This window comes from Perognathus longimembris, chromosome 5 (genome assembly GCF_023159225.1).
Source record: "Perognathus longimembris pacificus isolate PPM17 chromosome 5, ASM2315922v1, whole genome shotgun sequence".
Classification (NCBI taxonomy): domain Eukaryota; kingdom Metazoa; phylum Chordata; class Mammalia; order Rodentia; family Heteromyidae; genus Perognathus; species Perognathus longimembris.
The window spans coordinates 61,501,158-61,525,372 of record NC_063165.1 but is presented as its reverse complement, the minus strand read 5'-3'; the positions used below and the strand labels follow the sequence as shown (position 1 = coordinate 61,525,372).

Below are 24,215 nucleotides of genomic sequence, written 5' to 3'. Positions count from 1 at the left end.
AAAGGAGTACATGACAATAGTAAAACAATAGCAATAATCAGTTCCAGGGAAAAGTACCAAAGTAAGTCCTAATCATCAAGATATTTAATGGAACACTAGTTTCAGATTCTGTCTTTGTAACTTTGTCTTATAAGGTAGTATTTAAGGCTGGGAGTGTGGCTTAGTGGTACATTGCTTCCCTAGCATGCATGAAGTCCTGGGTTCAATTCCTCAGTACCACATAAATAGAAAAGGCCAGAAGTGGGGCTGGGAATATGGCCTAGTGGCAAGAGTGCTTGCCTCATATACATGAAGCCCTGGGTTCGATCCTTCAGCACCACATATATAGAAAATGGCCAGAAGTGGTGCTATGGCTGAAGTGGCAGAGTGCTAGCCTTGAGGAAAAAAAAAAAAAAGAAGCCAGGGACAATGCCTAGGCCCTGAGTTCAAGGCCCAGGACTGGCAAAAAAAAAAAAAAAGGAAAAAGCAAAGGGCAGAAGTGGCCCTGTGGCTCGAGTGGTAGATTGCTAGCCTTGAGCACAGAGAGGTTCAGGGGCAGTGTCCAGGCCCTGAGTTCAAGCCCAGGACCGGCAAAAAAAAAAAAAAAAAAGTATTTAAGAGACTGATATAGCCAGAGGATGGCTCACGCCTATAATCCTAGCCACTCAGGAGGCTGAGATCTGAGGATCCCAGTTCAAAGCCAGCCTGGACAGGAAAATATGTGAGACCGGAAGTGGCCCTGTGGCTCAAGTAGTAGAGCACTAGCCTTGAGTGGAAAAACTCTAAAATAGTGCTCTACTGCTGAGTCATGTCTCTAGCCTTTTGGGGGCTAGTTATTTTGAGATAGGGTCTTATTTCTTGCCTGGCTATGTACCTGGGACACAATCTTCCTTTTGTTTTTTCCTTTGCTTTCCATAACTGAGAAGACAAGTACATGTCACCATGCCCATCTTCTTCTGGGAGAGAGGGAATCTCATGTCCTTTTCTGCTGGCCTGGGCTAAAACCATGATCTTAAATTCTCAGCCTCCCATGTCACTAGGATGACAAGAGTGTGCCACTGTGCCCAGCTATTGGTTAAAAAGGGACCTCATGTGTATGCCCAGGACTGCCTCAAACTATGATCCTCCTGACCTCAACCTCCCAAGCATCTGGGATTACAAGTATGATCCACTGGTGTCCAACTCTTTTTATACACTAAAGGCAAAAATGTCTCTTGATGTATAACTTATAAAGTTGACAGCTTTCCAAATGACTAGTAGTTAAGAACAGCATTTAGATTCCTCAGAAGGCTAAATATAGAACTCCCCTATGACCCAGCAGCCCCACTTTTCGGTATCTATCCAAAAGACCACAAACAAAATCACAGTAATGCCACCAGCACAACAAAGTTCATCGCAGCACAATTTGTCATAGCGAGAATCTGGAACGAACCCAGATGCCCCTCAGTAGACGAATGGATCAGGAAAATGTGGTACATATACACAATGGAATTTTATGCCTCTATCAGAAAGAATGACATTGTCCCATTTGTAAGGAAATGGAAGGACTTGGAAAAAGTTATACTAAGTGAAGTGAGCCAGACCCAAAGAAACATGGACTCTAACAATCACATTTTCAAAGGACTGCCTTGGAATGAGCCAGAGTCTTTGTTGTCACCTTGTGGGCAAACAGCACACACTCTTTGTGCGAGGGCTACAGCACTCCTCCCAGCTATTTTCTCTGTACCCTCTCCTTGCTCATTTAGAGTTGACAACACCCATAGACTTTGCAAAGGAATAGATTAAGCCAATCCAACAAGTAAACAAACAAATTTAGGATAACCCTCTAAAGGACCCTAATGGAAATCTTTGGGTGTGAACATAAGGAAAGTTTATTTGGAAAGGAGTTCACTTCCAACAGACTAAAAGTGAGTCATTTCTAGGATAAAAATGACTCCCAAAGGAACTTTTAAAGAAACATCATGAGTGAAAAGACTTGACAGTGATGTGACTCAGTCATTGTAACAGAAGCTTCAGTGGACACGGCTTCGCATGGGGAGTTGCAGGACTTGGCTGTGTTCTCCTGTGAAGATGAGTTTGCTCCTCTGTTTCAACTCTATTTCTTTCTTTTTGTTCTTTTTTTTTCTTTTTGCCCGTCCTGGGACTTGAACTCAGGGCCTAAGCATTGTCCTTGGCTTCTTTTTGCTCAAGGCTAGCACTCTACCACTGAGTCACAGCTCCACTTCTGGCCTTTTATGTATGTGGTGCTGAGGAAGCGAACCCAGGGCTTCATGGATACAAGGCAAGCACTCTACCACTAGGCCATATTCCCAGCCCTCAACTCTATTTCTTAACTGGAAAAACACTCAGGGAAAAAATTTCAAAGACATGGAAAGGTAAACTCTAAAACTTCTTTCAACTGCTTCTGCTGAAAAACCAGTACCATAGTAGCGGAACCATTTCATTTCCCAGAAATCCTTACTGAAACACTTTAAGCAGAGACTATCACTCATTTATGCATTTTTCCACATCCACATTTATTTCATCCACTCTTGTTAAAGCATTGGCATACCCCAACATAAATGATTTTTTTCACTAACACATTTTATCATGGAGTTTATATCTTGATAACATATTTGTCCCTAAGGTGTATCACATTCCATCACGTGAATGCCCAGTGAGATATTTAGGAAGCTCCTTATTAAAATGCAACTAGTGCTGTGTCCAATAATGTGATACATCTGTTATTGTCCCCTTACCAACAATTTGCTGGGCAAATTTGATTGCTTCTTCAAGCACATCTGAGTTCACAACTTTATCCACAATCCCCATCTTGAGTGCTTCACCTGCCAAAATACGTCTTCCTAAAACAAAAGCAAAGAACACAAAGAACAATGTGAGATGGACACAGAGCACTGTTCTCTCTAGTACACTGGCAGACTATTATTAGTAAAATGAAGAAGATCATTTTACTGTAAGAAGACCACTGCAGACATAGGCAAAAGACAGATTCAAGGGGTAGCTCAATTTCCATGGTCAGCATGACTGTGGGAATTAACAACAGAACCACAATTTCTTCACTGATAAATGGGAGGAATTATGCCGCCATGAGGCAAAATAAAACACATTCTCTTCCTATTCCATGAATCTCTAAAGAAGTAATCTATATAGTATTAATCTTTTTAGAAATTTGGGAGGATTGATTTTCAGAAAATAAAAAGGTAGCAGTACTTCCATGTACTTTGTATCTACTGTACACCAAGGACTACAATTGATTAGCTAAAAGAAAAGTCCCCAAACATAAACAAAGTTGGTCAGACAGGAAAAGTATCAGTTAAGACTAAATTATATAACGCTGGTCTCCACTGGCTCCTGTGTACTAAAGAGGCTGAGATCTGAGAATCTAGGTTTGAAGTCAGCCCAGTCAGGAAAGTCATAAGACTCTTATCTCCAATTAACTACCAAAAAAATCCAGGCATAGAGCTATAGCTCAAGTGGTAGAGTGCTAAGCCCTGACCAAAACAGCTCAATATCAGTGCTCAGGTCTTGAGTTCAAGGCCTTGGACCAGCACACACGCACACGCACGCGTGCACACACACACATACACACACACACACACACACACACAATGGAATTAAATAAAGTACAATGGGAATTACATAGGAAAAATGGGGGAAGACTTTTGATCCTGTCTGCTTGTTAAATCCCTATTTGATGAATCCATCTATGGATGCAGAGGTGATTAGACAATCATTTCTTCAGGTCCCTGATCTCAAGCTATCTGAACAGCATGCCCTTAAGCTGAAGTCAAGGATATTAAAGTAGCAGCAATACTTTAAAATCTTGTTTCACAAGGAGCAACATCTAAGTCTAATGATGGTGGTGGTGGCTGTATGGTGCAGCTGACAGCTTCCAGTGTTCCCAGAGAAGAAAAGGCTACCTCTCAAGGGTGATAGAACTGCATGTGATTTATATCTATAGTGAAGATGATGACCCCAGATTAAGGTCTCCGTAAGACCCCTGTGTAGATCTATCATGGAGATCTCAAGTCACTGGGGCAGAGAGCTCTTCTTCAAGCTGAAGAATCTCACTTTTTCCTCATTTTCTTTATCATTTCTTCCAATAGTTAAAAAAAATCCAGATGCCATTTTAAAGTTCCCCCACAGTCTCCTCCAAATACAGGTGTATGATTTTACTGCCTGCTTTTTTCTAATTCACTGTAACCATTTCCATATAAACAAAAAATGGTTCTTATGACTACTGTTTCTACTTTTTGTCTTCATTGTGCTAAACATGGGGATATTTCCTGATCTAGTGGTCTAGAAAAAGAAACTAAGCTTAGTTTACTTCATGTCATTGTCCAGGAAGCAAGTTTCTTCCTTGAGTCCCCCAAACACTCACCTAGCTCATTGTTATCACATTACCACATAGTGAGAATAGTTATTATCTACATTTCTGAAAGATAAGGAAGAGAAAGATAAAAGTCCTTCACCCACGAACTCATAATGAATTGCACTTATTTGGAGTAAATGGTTTTATAAATTCTTCCCTCCAACATTATGTGATTGAAAGTCTCCTTATATGTCCTACAAAGTAAAACATTTGGTGAATCTAGAGTTCAGTGCTACGCTGTTCAGGCTCCCACTTGAAAAATAAAAGTTTCCTTATGACAAATTATGCTGCAATGAACATAGTTGTGCTGGTGGCTTTAGTGTGGTCTTGCTTGTAATCTTTTGGGTAGATGCCCAAAAGTGGGGCTGCTGGGTCTTAGGGGAACTCTATGTTTAGCTTTCTGAGGAATCTCCATACCACTTCCCAGAGTGGCTGAATAACTTTACACTCCTACCAACAACGTAGTAGGGTTCCCTGGAACCAACACAGATGCCCCTCAGTAGACAAATGGATCAGGAAAATGTGGTACATATACATAATGGAATTTTATGCCTCTATCAGAAAGAATGGCATTGCCCCATTCGTAAGGAAATGGAAGGACTTGGAAAAAATTATACTAAGTGAAGTGAGCCAGACCCAAAGAAACATGAACTCTATGGTCTCCCTCATAGGGAATAATTAGTACAGATCTAGGCTAGTCACAGCAGAGGATCACAAGAGCCCAATAGCTATGCCTTTATGAACACATAAGATGATGTTAAGTGAAATGAACTCCATGTTATGGAAATGAGCATTATATCACTGTTGTAATTATTTTCAACATGCCATGTGAAACAGTAGCTTTTTTTGTTGATGATCCTCTTGTATCCCCTACCTGTGGTTGCCCTGTGCTATCACCTTGTCTCATCTGAGTACCCTGGATAATGTATATACTGGTATTAGAACTAGGGAAGGGAAAGGGAATATCAAAATCGAGAGACAATGGATAAAAAGACAAATGACTCCAAAAGCAATACTTACAAAACCACCATTTGGTGTAAACCAACTGAACAACTCTTGGGAGGAGAGAGAAAAGGGAAGGGGGGAACAAGGGAGGAGATAACAAATTGTACAAGAAATGTACTTACTGCCTTACGTATGAAACCATAACCCCTCTGTACATCACTTTGACAATAAATAAGTAATTATTCAAAAAAATAAAATAAATTGAATTTTACAAAAAAAAACTTTCCTTATGTAACCAATATCTTATTTCAGAAAGGAATACATCAATTGTTTGCTCACAAAAACTTGAAAATTCTAGTTTTGACTCATGTTGGTTTGAATATAATTTTTTCAATGTAAACCCTTGGTTCTATGAATAGTCACTTCCCATTTTGCCTATACTCTCTTTTGAACTTTTGTGCTCGAGACTAGCACACTACCATTTGAGCCACAGTTCCACTCCCTGCTTTTTCATGGTTATTGGAGGTAAAAATATCACAGACTCTGCCTGGGCTGGCTTTGAACCCAGTCCTCAGATCTTAGCTTTCGGAGTAGCTAGGGCTTACAGGTGTGAGCCACTGGTGAGCCAGCTTACACTTTCCTTTTGAAGGCTCACATGTAACATTTAAGAAGCTCTCATGACAAGTACTATTTCCTTTTTAAGATGAAAAAAATGGAGACAATTTAAAGCAACCCCTACTGTTAGGTGGGTAGTAAGGAGCCAACCCAGGATGCTTCTATATGCTGGGTCCTTCCTCACATTGATCTAAACAGGTGCCCAAAGGTGTATACTGACCTGAGGTTATCAGGTCAAGTGCAGCAGAAAGTCCAATGAGTCTGGGAAGAAGCTGGGTTCCTCTTGCACCAGGAAGGATTCCCAGAGTGACTTCTGTGAAGCCAATCTCAGTCTACCAGACATTGAAATAGAAAGACCATTACAGTGAGATCCCATGTTTAGAGTTAAGACAAGCATCTCCCAGGATCTCCTACACCTTGGTACATGTTTCATTGAACTCAGCCTGACTGTCTAGAGGACAGAGTAGTATATAGTGTTTATGCTTAAAGATGTCACTGGTGTCTGGCACCGTTTTTCCTCTGATCTGTCTCAGACAACAAATATAGGCTCTAAAAACAATTTTCTGGGTTGCTGTGAGAGCTAGAAAGCAAAAGAAAGTAATGAGGAAACTCAGAGAATGGAACAGAATGTCAGCAAACTATAACTGTAAAATAGGACACAAAGCCTTTTAGAATTTAATACCAAAAGAACTATACAAAATGTAGCTGGGAATATGGCCTAGTGGCAAGAGTGCTTGCCTCCTACACATGAAGCTCTCGGTTCGATTCCCCAGCACCACATACATGGAAAACGGCCAGAAGGGGCGCTGTGGCTCAGGTGGCAGAGTGCTAGCCTTGAGCGGGAAGAAGCCAGGGACGGTACTCAGGCCCTGAGTCCAAGGCCCAGGACTGGCCAAAAAAAAAAAAAAAAAAAAAAACATTGTGTACAAAGATCTCTGAGCATGTGCCTTGGCATATCTATTGAGTATTTTTATTTACTTGTTGACCATTTATATCTTTTCTTTGAAGATTTGTCTATTAAGATATTTGATCATTTTGTATAGTTTTTTGTTTGTTTGTTTTTGGCCAGTCCTGGGCCTTGGACTCAGGCCTGAGCACCATCCCTGGCTTCTTCCCGCTCAAGGCTAGCACTCTGCCACCTGAGCCACAGCGCCCCTTCTGGACGTTTTCCATGTATGTGGTGCTGGGGAATCGAACCGAGAGCTTCATGTGTAGGAGGCAAGCACTCTTGCCACTAGGCCATATTCCCAGCCCCTGTTCACAATGTTTTGAGTCTGCCTGCCTTTCAACTTTTACCATCATGAGAAGTCAGGTGTGAAAAATCTCCATTTGAGGTATTATGTCAGTACTTAAAAAGTGTGGATTTTGTAGTATTTTGGATTTGGCATACAAGCTTGGATTGCTAAATAATGAAAAATTATGCAGATTTTTGTAAAGGTATGATTTCTCATCAGAAACAACGAAGGCAAGAGGATGGAATGGCTAATTCAAATTTCTAAAAGGAAAAAGAACTAAGAATTCTATATCCAGCAAGAGTATCTTTTGACAATGAAGGAAACTCAACACATTCCTATCTAAACAAACCCTAAATTTGCTGTTAGCACATCTCAAAGTTCCTCAGGCAGAAAAGAGATGATGCTAGACAGTAACTTGAATTCACATGGAGAAATATAAAAAACATTTCTAAAGTGTAAGTATGTAGGAAAATGCTAAAGACAATACATTTTTACTTTGTAATTCCTCTTTTTTTGCCAGTCCTGGGGCTTGGGACTCAGGGGCTGAGCACTATCTCTGGCTTCTTTTTTGCTAGCACTCAACCTCTTGAGCCACTGCGCCACTTCTGTTTATGTGGTCCTGAGGAATCGAACCCAGGACTTCATGCATGCTAGGCAAGCACTCTAATGCTAAGCCACATTCCCAGCTTACAATTCCTGATTTTTATCTCATTTAAAAATGCTCTACATAGTTAATAAACATGAATCTAAGCTGTGGATAAATGATATATGAAGTCATAATTTGTGACAATAACCATGTAATAGGGCACTTACACAGATGAAGGGAAGCAATTTTTTTTTTTGCCAGTACTGGAGCTTGAACTCAGGGCCTGAGCACTGTCCCTGGCTTCTTTTTCTTTCTTTCTTTCTTTCTTTCTTTATTTTCTTTTCTTTTCTTTTTTTTTTTTTTTTTTTGCTTAAGGCTAGCATTCTACCACTTGAACCACAGCACCACTCTGGCTTGTTCTATATATGTGTTGCTAAGGAATGGAACCCAGGGCTTCATGTATGAGAGGCAAGCTCTCTACCACTAGGCCATATTGCCAGCTGGAAACAAAATTTTTGTGTTCTATTGAAATTAAATTGGTACTAGTCTGAACTAGAGCACTGAAAATGGAGATGCTAGGTGGGTGCAGGTGTCTTCTGCCAGTAATCCTAGCTAGTAATCCTAGGCTGAGATCTGAGGATCCCAGTTCAAAGCCAGCCCAGGCAGGAAAATCTGTGAGACTCATATCTCCAGTTAACCATCAAAAACTCAGAATTGGAGCTGTGGTTCAAGTGATACAGTATTAGCTTTGAGCAAGAAAACTCAGGGACAGCACCCAGGCCTTGAGTTTCAGCCCCAGGACTGACACACACACAAAATTAAGATGCTAACTCCTGTAACCAAGAACTCCTGTACCAATAAGAAAATAACTTAAAGACATATAGTAAAAGAAACTATAAGAAAATTGCAGAGTACACTAAAAAAAATCTAGTTATCACAAATGAAAGCATTATTGGAGAAGCCTAAGAACAAAGACATAAAATGTAGAAAACCAACAGCAAACTGACAGAAGAATTTTTCTTAATCAGTAAAATGGATTCAATGCACATATATACTAAGCTGTAGAAATGATTAGACATTAGATGGTTAGAGGGCTCAGAGTAGTCTATTTACCAGCCAGGATGCAAGAATCTCTACATCTGAACAAGTACTTCCCTATTACATCACAGCCTAGCACCAGTGCTGGACATACCTGAGACTTGCCAGAATGCTACTACTGAAAACCATCACCTGATTGATCTTTATGACTATATATAGAATTTTCCCTAAGGAAAGCCCTCAAACCAACCCCTACATGGACCTCAGTGGTTACCTCTGCATGTGCAATCCTATAGTGACAGCCCAAGGCCAGCTCCAGTCCCCCTCCTAAAGCCACGCCTTCGATAGCTGCCACCACAGGCTTCTTATTTCTCTGCAGTTCATCTACTACACCTCCCAATCCGATGCCAGAGGATTGAGGAGTGCTGAAGCTATGGATATCCGCACCTGAAGAACACAGACACAAGAAAGAAGAGAGGCATTAGAAGGATTGGACTTAGCTGTTAGCATGAAGGGATCTGATTACTCTTAAGGTAGTTCAGGAATCCTTGTATGAGAAGATACTTCATCTTTAGACTGAAGACACAGAAAAAGAATCAAGTTGTCTGGGAAATGCAGAATGAAATATGAGGAAAATCTTTACCACTTTACCAGGAATCCTGTAATCTTTTAACACCTGTGTTTTCATGATCAGTACCAACTCTACTTTAAGGGGAAAAAAGCTTGGAGAAGCGGATTTATAGGTTCTCTGACTAACACCACCATTCTGAGTGAGTCAACCCCCTCAATTTTTGTGTGACACTACTACTCCATTCATATCAATTTAACCACTTATCTTTGTGCAATGAGCATGAGTCACTACAATATAAAAAATGGAAAAATGCATGCATATTTGTGATGTATATGTTAACCAATTTGTGATTTATATGTTAACCAATGAGCTAAAAATAATGTTTTGCTATAAGTAATAAAGTTAACAAAATTTGTTGCTTTTTCTGAATGTAAAAATAATGTATTATGATATTTTTAAGCAGGCACAAAATTATATTGAAAAATTATATAGAAATTATATAGAAAAAATAAAGATCACACAGAAATAATTATTTAATATTTTGGTAAATTCTCAGTTTTTTCCCCATTGACATATAAATGGTGTTGTGACCTTGAGTTAGTTTTTCACCCTTTGTCTAAATAATTAATAACCTATGTTAAGTAACTAACAGAATTAAAGGACTTTAAAATTTTTAAATGGCTTATTTTGTTTGGGTTTTTGTGTTTTTTTGTCTGTTTGTACTGGGGTTTGAAGTTGGCCCTATTATGGTACTTACTATGTTTGCTAGGAAATGAAAGTTTAATATGCACTTTTTATTATTGAAAACATGCTGTAAATCCTTATTAGATTTTTTTTGTCTTCACATCATATTGTAGGTATTTATCTTTTATCCTGGAGCAATGTATATTCTTTGAAAAGAGTATGTTTGCTGCCATTTTATAAATTAATCATTTCAGTAGCTTGGAGTATAGCTAAATTATAGAATGTTTGACTAGCATACAAGAGGTCCTGGGTCTGATCTTTAGAGGGTCAAACAAAGAGGTTTTATAAATTATATTGAACCTATTCTTCTATTTATCTTTCTCTTTTCACTATATGTTGCTCATCTAGCATTAATCTGGGGATTAAGTTTTTGTTTTTCCTCAGCAATCCACAATATTTAAGTATGTAGTCCAGTAAATTTGTTTTCTGTTGTTTTTAAGATTCATTTTGGCTGTAGGATAACAAGTTCAGCTCCAATTTGAGCACTAGCCCTATCATTCCAATAGCTTTAGATTGAGATGATTTTTTCAATAATTAATAGTAATGCATATTAAGTGGATAAATACATTGGGCACTGGGCTAAGTAGCTCCATAGATTGTTTCATTTAATTTTCATAACAACCAGGTAAAGTACCCTAATAATCACCAGTTTGTAGGCAAGGAGTTAAAGTTCTGAGATATGAATTGATTAGTTAAAACAGTTGTGACCAGTAACTCACAAGATAAGGATTTCAGCTCAACCAACTTGACAACAAAGCCTGATTTTTATTTTTTATTTTTGCCAGTCCTGGGGCTTAAACTCAGAGCCTGGGCACTTTCCCTGAGCCTCTCTGTGCTCAAGGCTAGAGCAATACTACTTGAGCCACAGTGCCACTTCTGGCTTTTTCTGTTTCTGTGGTACTGAGGAATCAAACCCAGAGCTTCATGCATGCTACACAAGCACTCTACTACTAAGCCACATTCCCAGCCCCAGATTCTTTTTTTTTTTTTTTTTTTTGGCCAGTCCTGGGGTTTGGACTCAGGGCCTGAGCACTGTCCCTGGCTTCTTTTTGCTCAAAGCTAGCACTATGCCACTTGAGCCACAGCGCCACTTCTGGCCGTTTTCTGTATATGTGGTGCTGGGGAATCGAACCCAGGGCCTCATGTATACGAGGCAAGCACTCTTGCCACTAGGCAATATCCCCAGCCCCCAGAGTCTGATTCTTAAATTCTATCTTCATCCTCTAGTCTTCTGTTACATCACACAAGATTAGTATTACTGCCCTAATTGGACTGAAACCAAGGCACAGACAAGGGTATCATAATTTCATGTTTTAAATATTTATAGCAGAGAGAAATCAATTAAATTTGGATGCTGGTAGGAAATTGCTAGATTCTCTTATTCTAATAAATTTCGGACATTTTTATTTATTTTTTTTTTTTTTGGCAGCACTGTGGATTAAACTCAGGGCCTCAAGTTTGCTAAGCAGGTACTCTATTACCTACCTTATGCTTCCAGGGTTGCTTTTTGTTTTGGGTTTGTTTTTTTTTTTTTCTGGTCTTGAGGCTTAAACTCTGGACCTGGGCGCTGTCCCTGGATAACTCCCTACCACTAGAGCCAAAGCACCAATTCTGGCTTTTTTTGAGTAGTATATGGAGATAAGAGTCTTATGGACTTTCCTGCCCAGGCTGTCTTTGAACTGTCATCCTCAGAGCCTCCTGAGGAGGTAGGATTACAGGTATGAGTCACTGGCACCTGGCTTTTCAGTTTGTTTTTGAGATAGAGTCTTATGCTTTTGTCTGAGCTAACTTAGGACTGAGATCCTTCTTCCTCTACCTCCTGAATATCTGGGACTATAGATAGACGTGTGTCACCACACTGTGGGAACCTTAGAGCCCTCTGAGGATTGTGACTGGCTACAGGAGATTGGACTGGGTGCTTGAAGTATGAGTGATACTCCTGGAGAACCACTGGCTGAATGGTTGTTGTTGTTGTTTTATCCTATATCTAAAAGACACAGGATGATGAGTGTTTGACCTTTGGCAATAATTCCTGTCAAAAGGCCCTCTAGGTACTTATCTTAGTGAGGAAATTCCTGGATCCCTTACTGAAATTGCTTAAGTGCTTCCTATGTTATCTACCCCTTTTGGCTGTAGAAAAACAAGTTCAGAATGTGCCTTTTTTGTCTATTTTCCTATGAACCTCTTAAGTTTTCCCTGGGCAATTTGAACCTATAATATCAGAGTTAGGAAAGAAAATTGGAGCAAAATCATGTCTAATGGTTATACTCATTCCTCTCTCCATGGTAGTAATTACAATATTAATTATTTACTAAACAATATTCTGAGATAGCCCTGCATGGGCATTTTTTCCTATTTCACCCCAGAATCTGCTGGTGCAAACTGGCACCAAACCATGGTTGTTTATGAGATAGAGTCTCATTAACTTTGGCTGGACAGGCCTGAGACCATAATACTCCATTATCTGTCTCCACAATAGCTAAGATTACAAGTATGTTCCATCATACCTGGCATTTATTTTGCTTTTTCTACAAACATCATGTCTTTTGGATGCTAAGTTTCTATTTCTTTATAACCTTTTTACCTTTGGCTTTTGTTTTCTGGCATAGTAGCCTAACAAAGGACTCAAATACAATATCAACTTTAAATAGTTAGAGCAGTCAGTCTTCCTTTCTTCCCTTCTCATAAGGAAAGCTTCCAATTTACCAGTTCTTTTCTGTAGGATTCTTTAAAAAATGGTTACCTTTATGTAAAGGATGGTTCAAGCAAGCTCAAGGCTCCCCATAAGGACAAAAATATTAAAAATGAAGAAAAATTCATCTTAAGTGGATGAAGATATTTCCATTCTGTGCTTAGTTTACTAGGAGTTTTATCTTAAATGTAAATCAAATATGTTCTATCTTTCTTAAAATAATCATAGCCTGGTGGTAAAGTGCTCGCCTCATATATATGGAGCCCTGGATTTGATTCCTCAGCACCACATATATAGAAAATCGCCAGAAGTGTCACTGTGGCTCAAGTGGTAGAGTGCTAGCCTTGAGCAAAAAGAAGCCAGGAACAGTGCTCAGGCCCTGAGTTCAAGCCCCAGGAGACAAAAAACCAAACAACGAAATAATCATGATTATTCTGTTGAATCTCATAACAGGATGGCATAACACTGATATAGTTTATTTAAGCAATCTCATATTTCAAGGAAAAAGGTGATACGTTATACCTTCTAATAATATGTCTTCCTTATAGAAAGAGTAGGATATTTAAATGTATGTTTGTGAATATGACCGGCCTACAGTATCACTGTCCTATCCTGGCCTTGCGAGGTGTTAGCATCAAGCATATGCTAGCCTTTCAATGGGAGCTGAGACTTGTTCCAGGTTCAAGTGTCTACCCAGAACCTGTGAATGTGAACTTATTTGGAAACAGGGACTTTGCGGATGCATTCAAGTTAAGAAGAGGTCCTACTGGAGGAGAGTGGGCCTCTGGAAGATCAGTAAATTTGGATGAAGCCATGGGGAAAAGGCCATGTGCAGAGAGAAGCAGGGGTTGAAGTTTGACAGGCTATGGATTGGGAGCACCCCCAAGAAGCAGAAGAGGCAAGGAAGGATTCTTCCCAAATGCCATTGGTGGAAGAGTAGAATGGTCCTGTTGCTGGTTTTGTTTGTTTGTATGTCAGTGATGAGGCTTGAAACTCAGGGCCTAGGCTCTGTTCCTGAGCGCCTTAGCTCAAGGCTAGCCCTCTACCACTATGAGCTACAGCTTCACTTCAGGTTTTGAGTGGTTAATTGGAGATAAGAGTTTCTCGGGAACTTTTCTGCCCCAGACTAGCTTTAGAACTAAGATCCCCATTTCTCAGCCACCCGAGTAGCCAGGATTATAGGTGTGAGCCACCAGTGCCCTGTTGCTGTTTTGATTACAATGTTTGCCTCCAGAACTATGAGACAGTAAACTTCTGCCATATGAAAATTTCAGGTTATAGACATTTTTACACAGAGTGCCTTCACTTTTTCTTGATTGGTGTCTCCAGAAGTTTGTCAGTTTTAAGTCTTTTCAAAAAATTAATATTCACACTTTGATTTCTTTTGATTTCTTTGATCCATACTTTGTTTCTTTTGATTCACATTGCTTTCTATTTTAATCATTTCTCCCCTCATTATTTCTTTTTTTTTCCTTTTAACTATACTTAGGTCTGTTTTCCTGTGTTATGTTAACTATATCATATAGGTGCTTCACTCATTGTCATTATTTTTTACTTATCTAATATAGTATGCAAAAACTATACATTTTCTGCTAACTTTTTGTTTAGCTGTATCCCTCATGATTTATATTTTCATTGTCATTCAGTTCACTATATTTTCTAGATTCCACTGCTATTTTCACTTGACTCAGGTTAATAAATGAGTTTGATTTACAAATGTATGAGCAACTAGTTATATTCTTATTATTGATTTCTACCTTTAGTTGCAGTATTTTCAGAGAATATGTTCTAAGAGAAAATTATTGAAACATTAACTCATGCTATGGTTCAGTATCTGGTCACTTTTTCTAAATTCTCCAGGAGAGTTTGAGAAGAATGCATATTTTCCAGTTAGTGGATTAATTGTCACACTAAAACAAGTGTGATGATTTCTAATACATTTTAGAATTATAGTATTGTTTCTTGATATGAACTCTAATTACATGTCCTCTTCTACATCTTTCTTATAAAATCAATTTCTTCATAATTTACAATTACAAATTAGGTTAATTAGATTAATTAGAACTCATAATTCTACTGCCTTCCCTCAAGGTCTTCCTATTAGGTCTCAACTTAAGTTTCCAGTCAGGAAGCCATTTCGAAGTGTGTTAATGCACCAGGCACTGGTGGTTCACACCTTAATCCTAGATACTCAGGAGGCTAAGATCTGAGAATGGCAGTTCAAAACCAGCTCAAACAGAAAATTTCATTAGACTCATCTCCAATTAATCATCAGAAAACCAGAAGTGCTGCTGTGTGGCTCAAGTGGTAAAGCTGAAGAGCTTAGGAACAGGGCCCAGGCCCAGAGTTCAAGCCCCACAATTGACAAAAAAAAAAAAAAATTTGTTAATGCTTGGCACTCATTCTTATTTGTGAGTGGAGGATTGTAAAATTTACTGAGAAACATGGACTCTATGGTCTCCCTCATAGGGAATAATTAGCACAGGTTTAGGCTAGTCACAGCAGTGGATCACAAGAGCTTAATAGCTATGCACCTATGAATGCATAAGATAATGCTAAGTGAAATGAACTCCATGTTATGGAAATGAGCGTTATATCACTGTTGTAATTACTTTCAACATGTCATGTGAAACTGTAGCTTCTATTGTTGATGATCCTCTTGTATCCCCTTCCTGTGGTTGTACCTGCACTATCACTGTATCTTATCTGAGTAACATTGGAAACTGTATATACTGGTATTAGAACTAGGAAAGTGAAAGGGAATACCAAAATCGAGAGACACAGGATAAAAAGACAAACGACTACAAAAGCAATACTTGCAAAACTGTTTGGTGTAAACCAACTGAACAACTTATGGGAGGAGAGGGAAAGGGGGAGGGGGAGAGGGGAATGAGGGAGGAGATAAGAAACAGTACAAGAAATGTATCCAATGCCTAATGTATGAAACTGTAACCTCTCTGTACATCACTTTGACAATAAATAAGAAATAAATAAATAAATAATTTTGAAACAAAAAAAGGGTCTTAATGCTTGGTACTCATTCTTATTTGTAAATGGAGGATTATAAAATTTACTAAAAGTTAAAATGTAAAGTATGTAAAGATACTACCATTTTTATTTTAATTAATAAGTAACTTACATAGCACAGGTATATAGCAGTAAAAGAAGTGGTCATTATGATTACTATTTTATGTTGATTCATTAATTTTTTAGGGAGGTGGGAATATGGCCTAGTTGTAGAATGCTTGCCTCGCATAGTTGAAGCCCTGGGTTCTATTCCTCAGCACCACATATATAGAAAAAGCCAGAAGTGGTGCTGTGTCTCAAGTGGTAGAGTACTAGACTTGAGCAAAAAGAAGCCAGGGACAGTGCTCAGGCCCTGAGTTCAAGCACCCAGACTGGTAAAAAAAAAACATTAAATTTTATTTTATATTGATTGCATTTTTTCAGGTTGCCAATAACATATCTCAAATATCTTTCATACAGTAAAATTCACTAGTCGCTCATGTGACATGTGTTAAAGGATTTAATATATTCATTCAGCACAAGAAAGACATTCTATAAACACTACTCAATGAATCACTACTTCTGATACTGCTGCCATATTTGTGCATCTTTGCCCAATAATCCAATAAAGCAGGACATGGTTACCCACTTCTGAGATGGGTGTCCCTCTGGAGGACACTGACACCATTTTAAGACTCTGAGAGCTAAATATTAAAGTTTCAGGAATGTCTTTTGTGTGCAAGCACTGCACAAGGATGCTCAGGTTAGATATCTCCTTAAGCTGGGTATCACTATCCCTACTTTATAAACAGGGAAACTGAAGGTAAGAGATCACAGAGATTGGCCCAAGCTCATATAGGTGGGAAGAGACATATGCAGAGCAGGTGAACTACACAAGGTTTCCACTTGTAGATATCACTGCCATTAAGTCCAGCTCTAAATGTACTCCAAAAACTGAACCCAACATGAAAAAGTCCAAAGAGTTCTTTAGATGTCTTGGGACACCCACTGTGTTCCTCATTGCCACTCCAGTGTGCACTATCTATTACCCTCAGTTCTCACTCACAAGGCACCTAGTATACTACTGATCAAAGCCTGTGCCTGTATTCTAGAGACAGTGGGAGAGGGTTAAGTTACCTGCACAGAATTTGCCGTTTGATCCAGAAATCACAATGGCTTTTATTGTATGGTCTGATATAGCTTTCTGTAGTCCATCTTTTATTCCACGGAGTACAGCCACACTAAAAGAAAATATATATATATATATACACATATATATGAAGCAAATTAATAAAAATTAAATTTCCACCATCTCAGAGATTTTTCTTTCCTCTTAATGAAGAAAAATCAAACATCTGCAATGGATAAGACTACAAATTCTTATCTTTAATTTTTAATTTAGCCAACAAGTAATGTGAACATCTACTATAAATTAGGCACAGAGATGATCAAATGAAACCACTTTTAAAGCAATATTATTTTCTTCTGATGTAACTTTCAAAACTCAGAATCAATATAATGAGTCTGTAATAGTACACATAATATTACAAAGGGTTGCCTCATAAGTGTATGCAACCATCACTGAAGATGCACTAATACTAGTTCTGTAATAAAAGTGCTAAAAGAAGGTGATACAAAATTCAGTGGGGGAAAATTCAATTTCACCTACTCCTACTGGAAAAATAGAAAATAAATAAAGAGAAACAAACTAGGACAAATGGTAGGGGCTGCAAATTAACTCAAATGTCCATTTCTTCTCATTTTCCTCAAAGAATAAAACAGCTAGTTTTTGCCTACATATACAGTAGCTCAAAGTAAAGACTATATTTTCCATCCTGCTTTGCAGTAAGGTCAGAGCACTAAGTTCTGACATGTAAAATAGAAAAATATTTGGTATATGCAACTTTGGAGCAGAGTCCTTAAAATATTTTCCTATTTTTCATTCTTCCCTACTACTGGCAGGAATCTAGATATGCTGGCTAGATAAAGAGTATCCTTCTTGCTCCATGCTGGTGGCTCACGCCTGTAATCCTAGCTACATAGGAGGCTGAGATCTGAGGATCATGGTTCAAAGCAGCCTGTGCAGAAAAGTCAGAAATTGTGAGAGACTGTTACCTCCAAGCAACCACCGAAAAACCAGAAGTAGAGCTGTGGCTCAAAGTGGTAGAGTACTAGCCTTGAGCAGAAATGCTCAGGGACAGGGGCTGGGAATATGGCCTAGTGGTAGAGTGTTTGCCTCCTATACATGAAGCCCTGGGTTCCATTCTTCAGCACCACATATATAGAAAAAGGCAGAAGTGGTGCTGTGGCTCAAGTGGTAGAGTGCTAGCCTTGAGCAAAAAAAGCCAGGGACAGTGCTCAGGCCCTGAGTTCAAGCACCAGGACTGGCAAAAAAAAAAAAATCTTAGGGACAGGCCCAGGCCCCATACCAACAACAAATATCCTTGTTCTAAGAGGTAAATGCCATGTAGTCTATGCCAGGCATTAGTGATGTATGCCTTCAATTGCAGCACTTTGGAAGCTATATAAGGAAGATAGTTTGAGGCAGCCAGGGCTACACATTGAGATCTTATTTAAAACAACAACAACGCCATGTGTTAAAGATGGCAGAGTTCAGACAGAATTTTGGAGTGGTAATACCAAACCAGGATAGTGCTATGGAAGAAGTTAACTTCTTGTTTAACTCAATGTTATTGTGAGTTTTCTGCAACTGACAATCTTATTCCTGACACATCTAAGAGATAAAGGTGAGAATAGAGAAAATTAGAGTTGATTAGTAGATTTTGTCTACTCTTGGTATCAGGAGTTCTCCACAGAAAAGACAGCTAAAGCCAAGACTAGATGAATCCACAAAGGAGGAGACATATAGCTGAAGGCAGATTCTCTGGATATGTCTATATTTAAGAAGTATGAGGGGCTGGGGATATAGCCTAGTGGCAAGAGCACTTGCCTCGTATACATGAAGCCCTGGGTTCGATTTCCCACCACATATACAGAACCACATATACAGAAAATGGCCAGAAGTGGCGCTGTGACTCAAGTGGCAGAGTGCTAGCCTTGAGCAAAAAGAAGCCAGGGACAGTGCTCAGGCCCTGAGTCCAAGGCCCAGGACTAGCAAAAAAAAAAAAAGAAGAAGAAGAAGTATGAGAGAGGTCTGGGAATGTGGCTTAGTGATAGAGTGCATGCCTAGCATGCATGAAGCCCTGGATTCAATTCCTCAGTATTATATGAACAGAAAAAGCCTGAAGTGGCTCTGTGGCTCAAGTGGTAGAGTGCTAGCCTTGAGCAAAAGAAGCTCAGGGACAGTGCCCAGGCCCTGAGTTCAAGCCCCAGGACTGGGGAGGTTGGGGGGGAAGCAGGAGAGAAGTAGGGATGGGGGGGGGGAGGAACTCATGACTGTAATCTTATCTGAGATCTAAAGATTGAGATTTGATTTGAAGCCAGATGGTTCTAGAAAGTCTCTGTGGGACTCTTTATCTCCAATTAACCACTCATAAACCTAGAGTGGAGTTGTGGCTCAAAGAGGTAGAGCCTTGGGCAAAAGAGCTCTAGGACAGTGCCCAGGTCCTCAGTTCAAGCCCTACAACTGACAAAAAAAAGAAGAAGAAGTAGAAGGAGTCAGCGGGTAATGAATAAAAATTTAGTAACTAGTGTTAAAAAAAAAAAGTTGAGAGGCTCAGCACAAAGATATAGCAATGGGAGCATCTAAGTCACAAAAACCAAAACAGGAGAATTTGTAAATAACTAAGTATCAATATGACCAAAGGCTAATGAAGAAGGAAAAGGAGGGGGCGGGGCCATATTCATTTTGCTTAGAATTCTGAATATACTGTACAAAATCTCAGGTCTTTGATATATAGGGTAAGAAAAATTTTCAAACAAAACTCAATAAAAACCATATTGTTAAGATCAGTAATGGAGTCAAAGGTCAGTGAATGAAGAACATACCTGCTGTTGTGCATGATATTACCTTTCACCTAGTTACATTTTTCCTTTTCACATGGAAAAAAACAAAACCATTGGTTATCAACCTACTAACAGGAAATCAGATCTGATCATGAAATGAACTCTGGAACATTACATAACATTGAGATATCCATCAGGTAGATGCAATCATCTCTCAGTATTATGGGAAATTTGTTCTCAGGGAAATCTCTCCTCATGGCCAAATTCACATGTGTTTAAATCTGTTATATACAATTGTATATAGGCTATTGTACATAGGCTAATTGTATATAGGCTATTTTCATATAGCCTATGCACATAGTCACATTCCAACTATGTGTAAGATCTCATAAAATAGAGAGGCTGTGTGAATAATTGTTTCACTGCTTTGTTTATGGAATCAGGAAAAACAACAACAAAAACAAAAACCCTCTACACATTCATTAGGGATCAAAGCAACCTGAGGGTAACTATATTTTCTGTTTGTAGTCAACTGAATAATGGGTTCAGGACCCATGGATAATGCAGACCTGGCAGAATTACTTCCAAGGAAGATGGCCTCAAAATGAGCCAAAATTAATTCCATCAGTGCCATGGACAAAAGGCTGGCTTTGCCCATACCAACCAACTGCTCTGTTTTATTTATACTATTAGTAAGTTTGGACCACTCAGGGCAGGAAAAAGAAGGGATAATGGTGGTAAATGATACAGCTTTCTTTATTGAGAGGGACCACAGCCATATAGCAGGGAAAGACTACAGGGACCAAAAAAGACTTTTCTTTCCTTCATGTTGCCAGGTGTGGAGAATGGAATCCAAGAGGAATCCCAAGAGGATAGCATGTCATGAATGCTGACCACAAGACCTCTGTTTGCTCTTGATAGGTCTTCCTTTTCCTTCTAGATTCCCTTTTTTCTTTTTTTTTCTTTTTTTTTGGGGGGGGGGGGCGGTGTTGGTCCTGGGCTTGAACTTGGGTCTTGGCACTATCCCTGAGCCTTTTTGTAAAATTAAAGTTAGCACTCTACTACTTGAGCAACAGCTAGTTCCAACTTTTTGGTGGTTAGTGGAAGATAAGTGTCTCACAGACTTTGCTGCCTAAACTGGCTTAGAATCATGCTCCTCAGATCTCAGCCACCTGAGTAGCTGAGATTACAGCTGTGAGCCACTGATACCCAGTTCTCTTTCTAGTATCCTCTCTCTCTCACTCTCTCTCTTTCTCTCTTCCTTTTTCTTTCCTTCCTTTGTTCCCTTCCCCTACCTTCTTCCTTCCCTCCTTCCTTCTTTCTTCCCTTCCTTCCTTCCTTCCTTCCTTCCTCCCTCCCTCCATCCCTCCCTCTCTCTTTCTCTCTCTCTTCTCCAGTAATACAATATGTCAGACATGAAAGGCCTGACTTGATTTCAGGAAACTTTGTTTTCACCTATATATTTCAATGTGTATGTATACATTTTCAGTTGCTATGCAATAGTGAATGTTTCTTTCTATATGGATTATAGTTATATTTTTATAGTTATATTTTTAAAAATATGATATCCACTGCTCTAAGAAACAAGCCAAGTAATCGGTCCTATACTTTAAAGATGATGGATTCATTGGATTAGGAGGTGAAAGATATTTACTATTTCTTTGAGAGAAAAAGAATTAGTCATGTGAGATTATTTTACTGAACTTAGAAAGAGATAATTTTGTACATAAAATTAGAAGCAGGAAGAGAAAATGGAAGGAAATAAAATGGAGAACCTGTTATACTTGAACAAGCTGTGATGTGATAAATCAATGTTCCATACTAAAAAGCATTGTTACAAATCTTAAAACAAGGGCTGGGAATGTGGCTTAGCAGCAAAATTCTTGCCTAGCATGCATGAACCCTTGGGCTCAATTCCTCACCACCACATAAACAGAACAATCCAGAAATGGCACTGTGGCTCAAGTGGTAGAGTGCTAGCCTTGAGCAAAAAGAAGCAAGGGACAGTGCTCAGGCCCTGAGTTCAAGCCCCAAGACTGGGAAAAAAAATCTTAAACTTCTATAAAAGGCATATTGTTAAGACCAGTGACTATGGGTCCAAGTTCATGAACTAAAGAAGCCTCTTGCCCTTGTCTGTGATAATTACTTTTCCCCTACTTACCTTTTACCCAGTAACCTAGAGGAAATCAAACAAAACCTCTGGCTTTTGACTATTTGATGAGAAATCGATTCTTATTCTAAAACCCAATGCTGAACCATTACATAATGTTGAGAAGTCCAAAAGTCACATACAGTCAAGCCTCATTATCTGTGGGGAATTGGTTCCAGGACAAACACCCCTACCAAGCCCAAATCCTCATGTAGTCAAGTCTGTTATATAAAACAGTATCAGCATCATGCTTGCATATAATCTATGTGTGCTAACACCTCTATATCACTCCCATAAAATGGAAACACCTTGTTAATAGTTATTATACTACAGTGTTTAGGGAATAATGACAAGAAGATATAGAAATACTATGCATTCGTTAAGGACTCAGGTATCCTGGGAATAACTATGTTTCACCCTGAGTTGGCTGAAAGGTGGGATCTCCAGGATATGCAGAGACAACAGAATTTCCATCTGCATAAGGGATAGGGCAACTGAGGAAAAGAGACTGACCCTTCCCACTCCAAAAACTCCTCCTCTTTTTCTGTTGTGGGACAATTTGCAAAACTTCTAAGCAGGGCACATAGGAACTGGATAGTAGCTGTAACTAACATAGCTTTGCCAGACTCTGTTAACAGAGAGAGAATACAGCTTCCCAAGCAAAGTACACAGGGGCTAAAGATGTATTTTCTCTCCTTCACACTGCCAGGTATACAGAATGGGGCCCTGGAGAGGACATTTCATGAGTGCTGACCACTAGGCTTCTGCCTCTGACCACAGTAAGCCTTTGGATTCCAACAGTTATTTAAAAAAATAATAATAATAACCCAACAAATTTCATTTGCAAGAACGTTTTCAGTTTTCCTTTGAAAAAATAAAATGTAAAAGCTCTTAGGAACTTTGTATCACATATCAGAGAAGTACAACACAAAAGTGCAAATGTATTTAAGAATGATGTTAATACTTTGTGTCTAGTTTGAAGTTTCTTGTATTTATCTAAAACTCCATGCCAGACTTTTATGTCTTGTTTCATTAAAATGGGTATAATATAGTTTTTCCTATTCTTTTGTTATAAATGGGTTTAAGTTTTGGAATTTTTTTTTAAAAGGACTTGAATCAGAACCTTATAATTTGTGTAAATGACACCTGTAAAGTCTTACCATAAGATGCTAAAAAAAAATTCAGTTTCAAATAAAATCAAGAAATGCAGCATTTAAAAAAAAACTTCAAAGTTCATCAAATCAACCTTGAGGCTTGTGACTATTATTTTCTAAAACAGAAGAATAAGAAGAGAAAATAAAACATGCCAAACTAAGCTTTAACAATGGGTTTGGTTTCATAACACTTAGTTTTCAGTTATACATGTGTTCATATGTTTTTCCTCAATTGTGACATAAATCATGTGGTTTCGTGTATGCAGATTATAGTAAAAAAAAAAGCAAAAAAAATTTGTTCTGGAAGACAAGTTTAGTAATCAGTGTGTCTTACAGTTAGTAATAAAACAGGTTGTCGTATATCTGAATGAAGGAAGTGTAGCTGGCTAAAAGAGCAATAAAGGATTTAAATGCTGATTTAGACATAACTCAAAATTATTCAAAAAAGCATACCTCAGTGAATTGGAGAAAATTTCCCACAGAAGTAAGAAACAGGAAGGAGAAAAGGAAGGGAATAAACATTATTTTTTTAACTAGAGAAGCACTTATTGACCAAGCTAGGATTCAATAAATCTCTGTACCTTAATTTAGAGAGTGAATTGTTAAGACCGGCTAGTGAGGAGTCAAAACCTTAGGGAATAAAGATGGATAAAGGTGAAACTTGCCCTTGTGTATGATAATTACCTTTCACCTGATTCATTTCACCTCTTAACCTATGAGAAATACAAAACAAAACATCTATCTTTTAACTGGTTAATCAGTAGCCAGTTCTGACCAAGAAAACCCATCCTTCAGTATCTATGGGAAATTTGTTCCAGGACTACCTTCCTCATGGCAATATCTCATGTTCAAGTCTGTTACATAAGATTGTATCATGTCTGTATATAATCCCTAATAATAACCCCTCATAAAATGAAAATGCCATGTAAATAGTTGCTATCCTGTATTGTTTAGGGAGTAATGATAATAACATAGTACCAGGCTTGTTCATTAGAAATTCAAGCAACCTGCATGTAACTGCACTTTATATCCATGGTTGATTAAATGGTGGGTTTGGAACCCAGTACCAACTGCTTTCTTGAAATTTTGCCTCAAAGTGAGACAAAAATGATCTCAGCACTACTGAAAGAGAAGAGACTAGCTTTGCTCATCCAAATCAACCCCCCTCCTCTTTTATTTATAGTTTTCATAAGTTTTTATTTTTATTTATTCATTTTTTGCCA

At 38.6% G+C, this 24,215-nt stretch overlaps 1 protein-coding gene and 1 long non-coding RNA gene across 2 annotated transcripts in view; both read right to left on the bottom strand.

The window, feature by feature from the left end:
- The window catches only part of LOC125351917 (peroxisomal bifunctional enzyme-like), a 34,918-nt gene that overhangs the window by 7,228 nt on the left and 3,475 nt on the right, over positions 1-24,215 (bottom strand). Inside the window, exons 2-5 of the mRNA XM_048347016.1 lie at positions 16,921-17,024; positions 9,045-9,217; positions 6,132-6,243; positions 2,718-2,822 (exon numbers count right to left, since the gene is read on the bottom strand). Coding sequence (XP_048202973.1) covers positions 2,718-2,822; positions 6,132-6,243; positions 9,045-9,217; positions 16,921-17,024 — 494 coding nt within the window. The remainder of the gene's footprint in view (positions 1-2,717; positions 2,823-6,131; positions 6,244-9,044; positions 9,218-16,920; positions 17,025-24,215) is intronic.
- On the bottom strand, positions 21,753-23,582 carry LOC125351918. Its single transcript, XR_007211058.1, has 2 exons — positions 22,407-23,582; positions 21,753-22,206 (listed from the first exon to the last, which is right to left on the bottom strand). It is a non-coding gene; the product is annotated as an uncharacterized LOC125351918 (long non-coding RNA).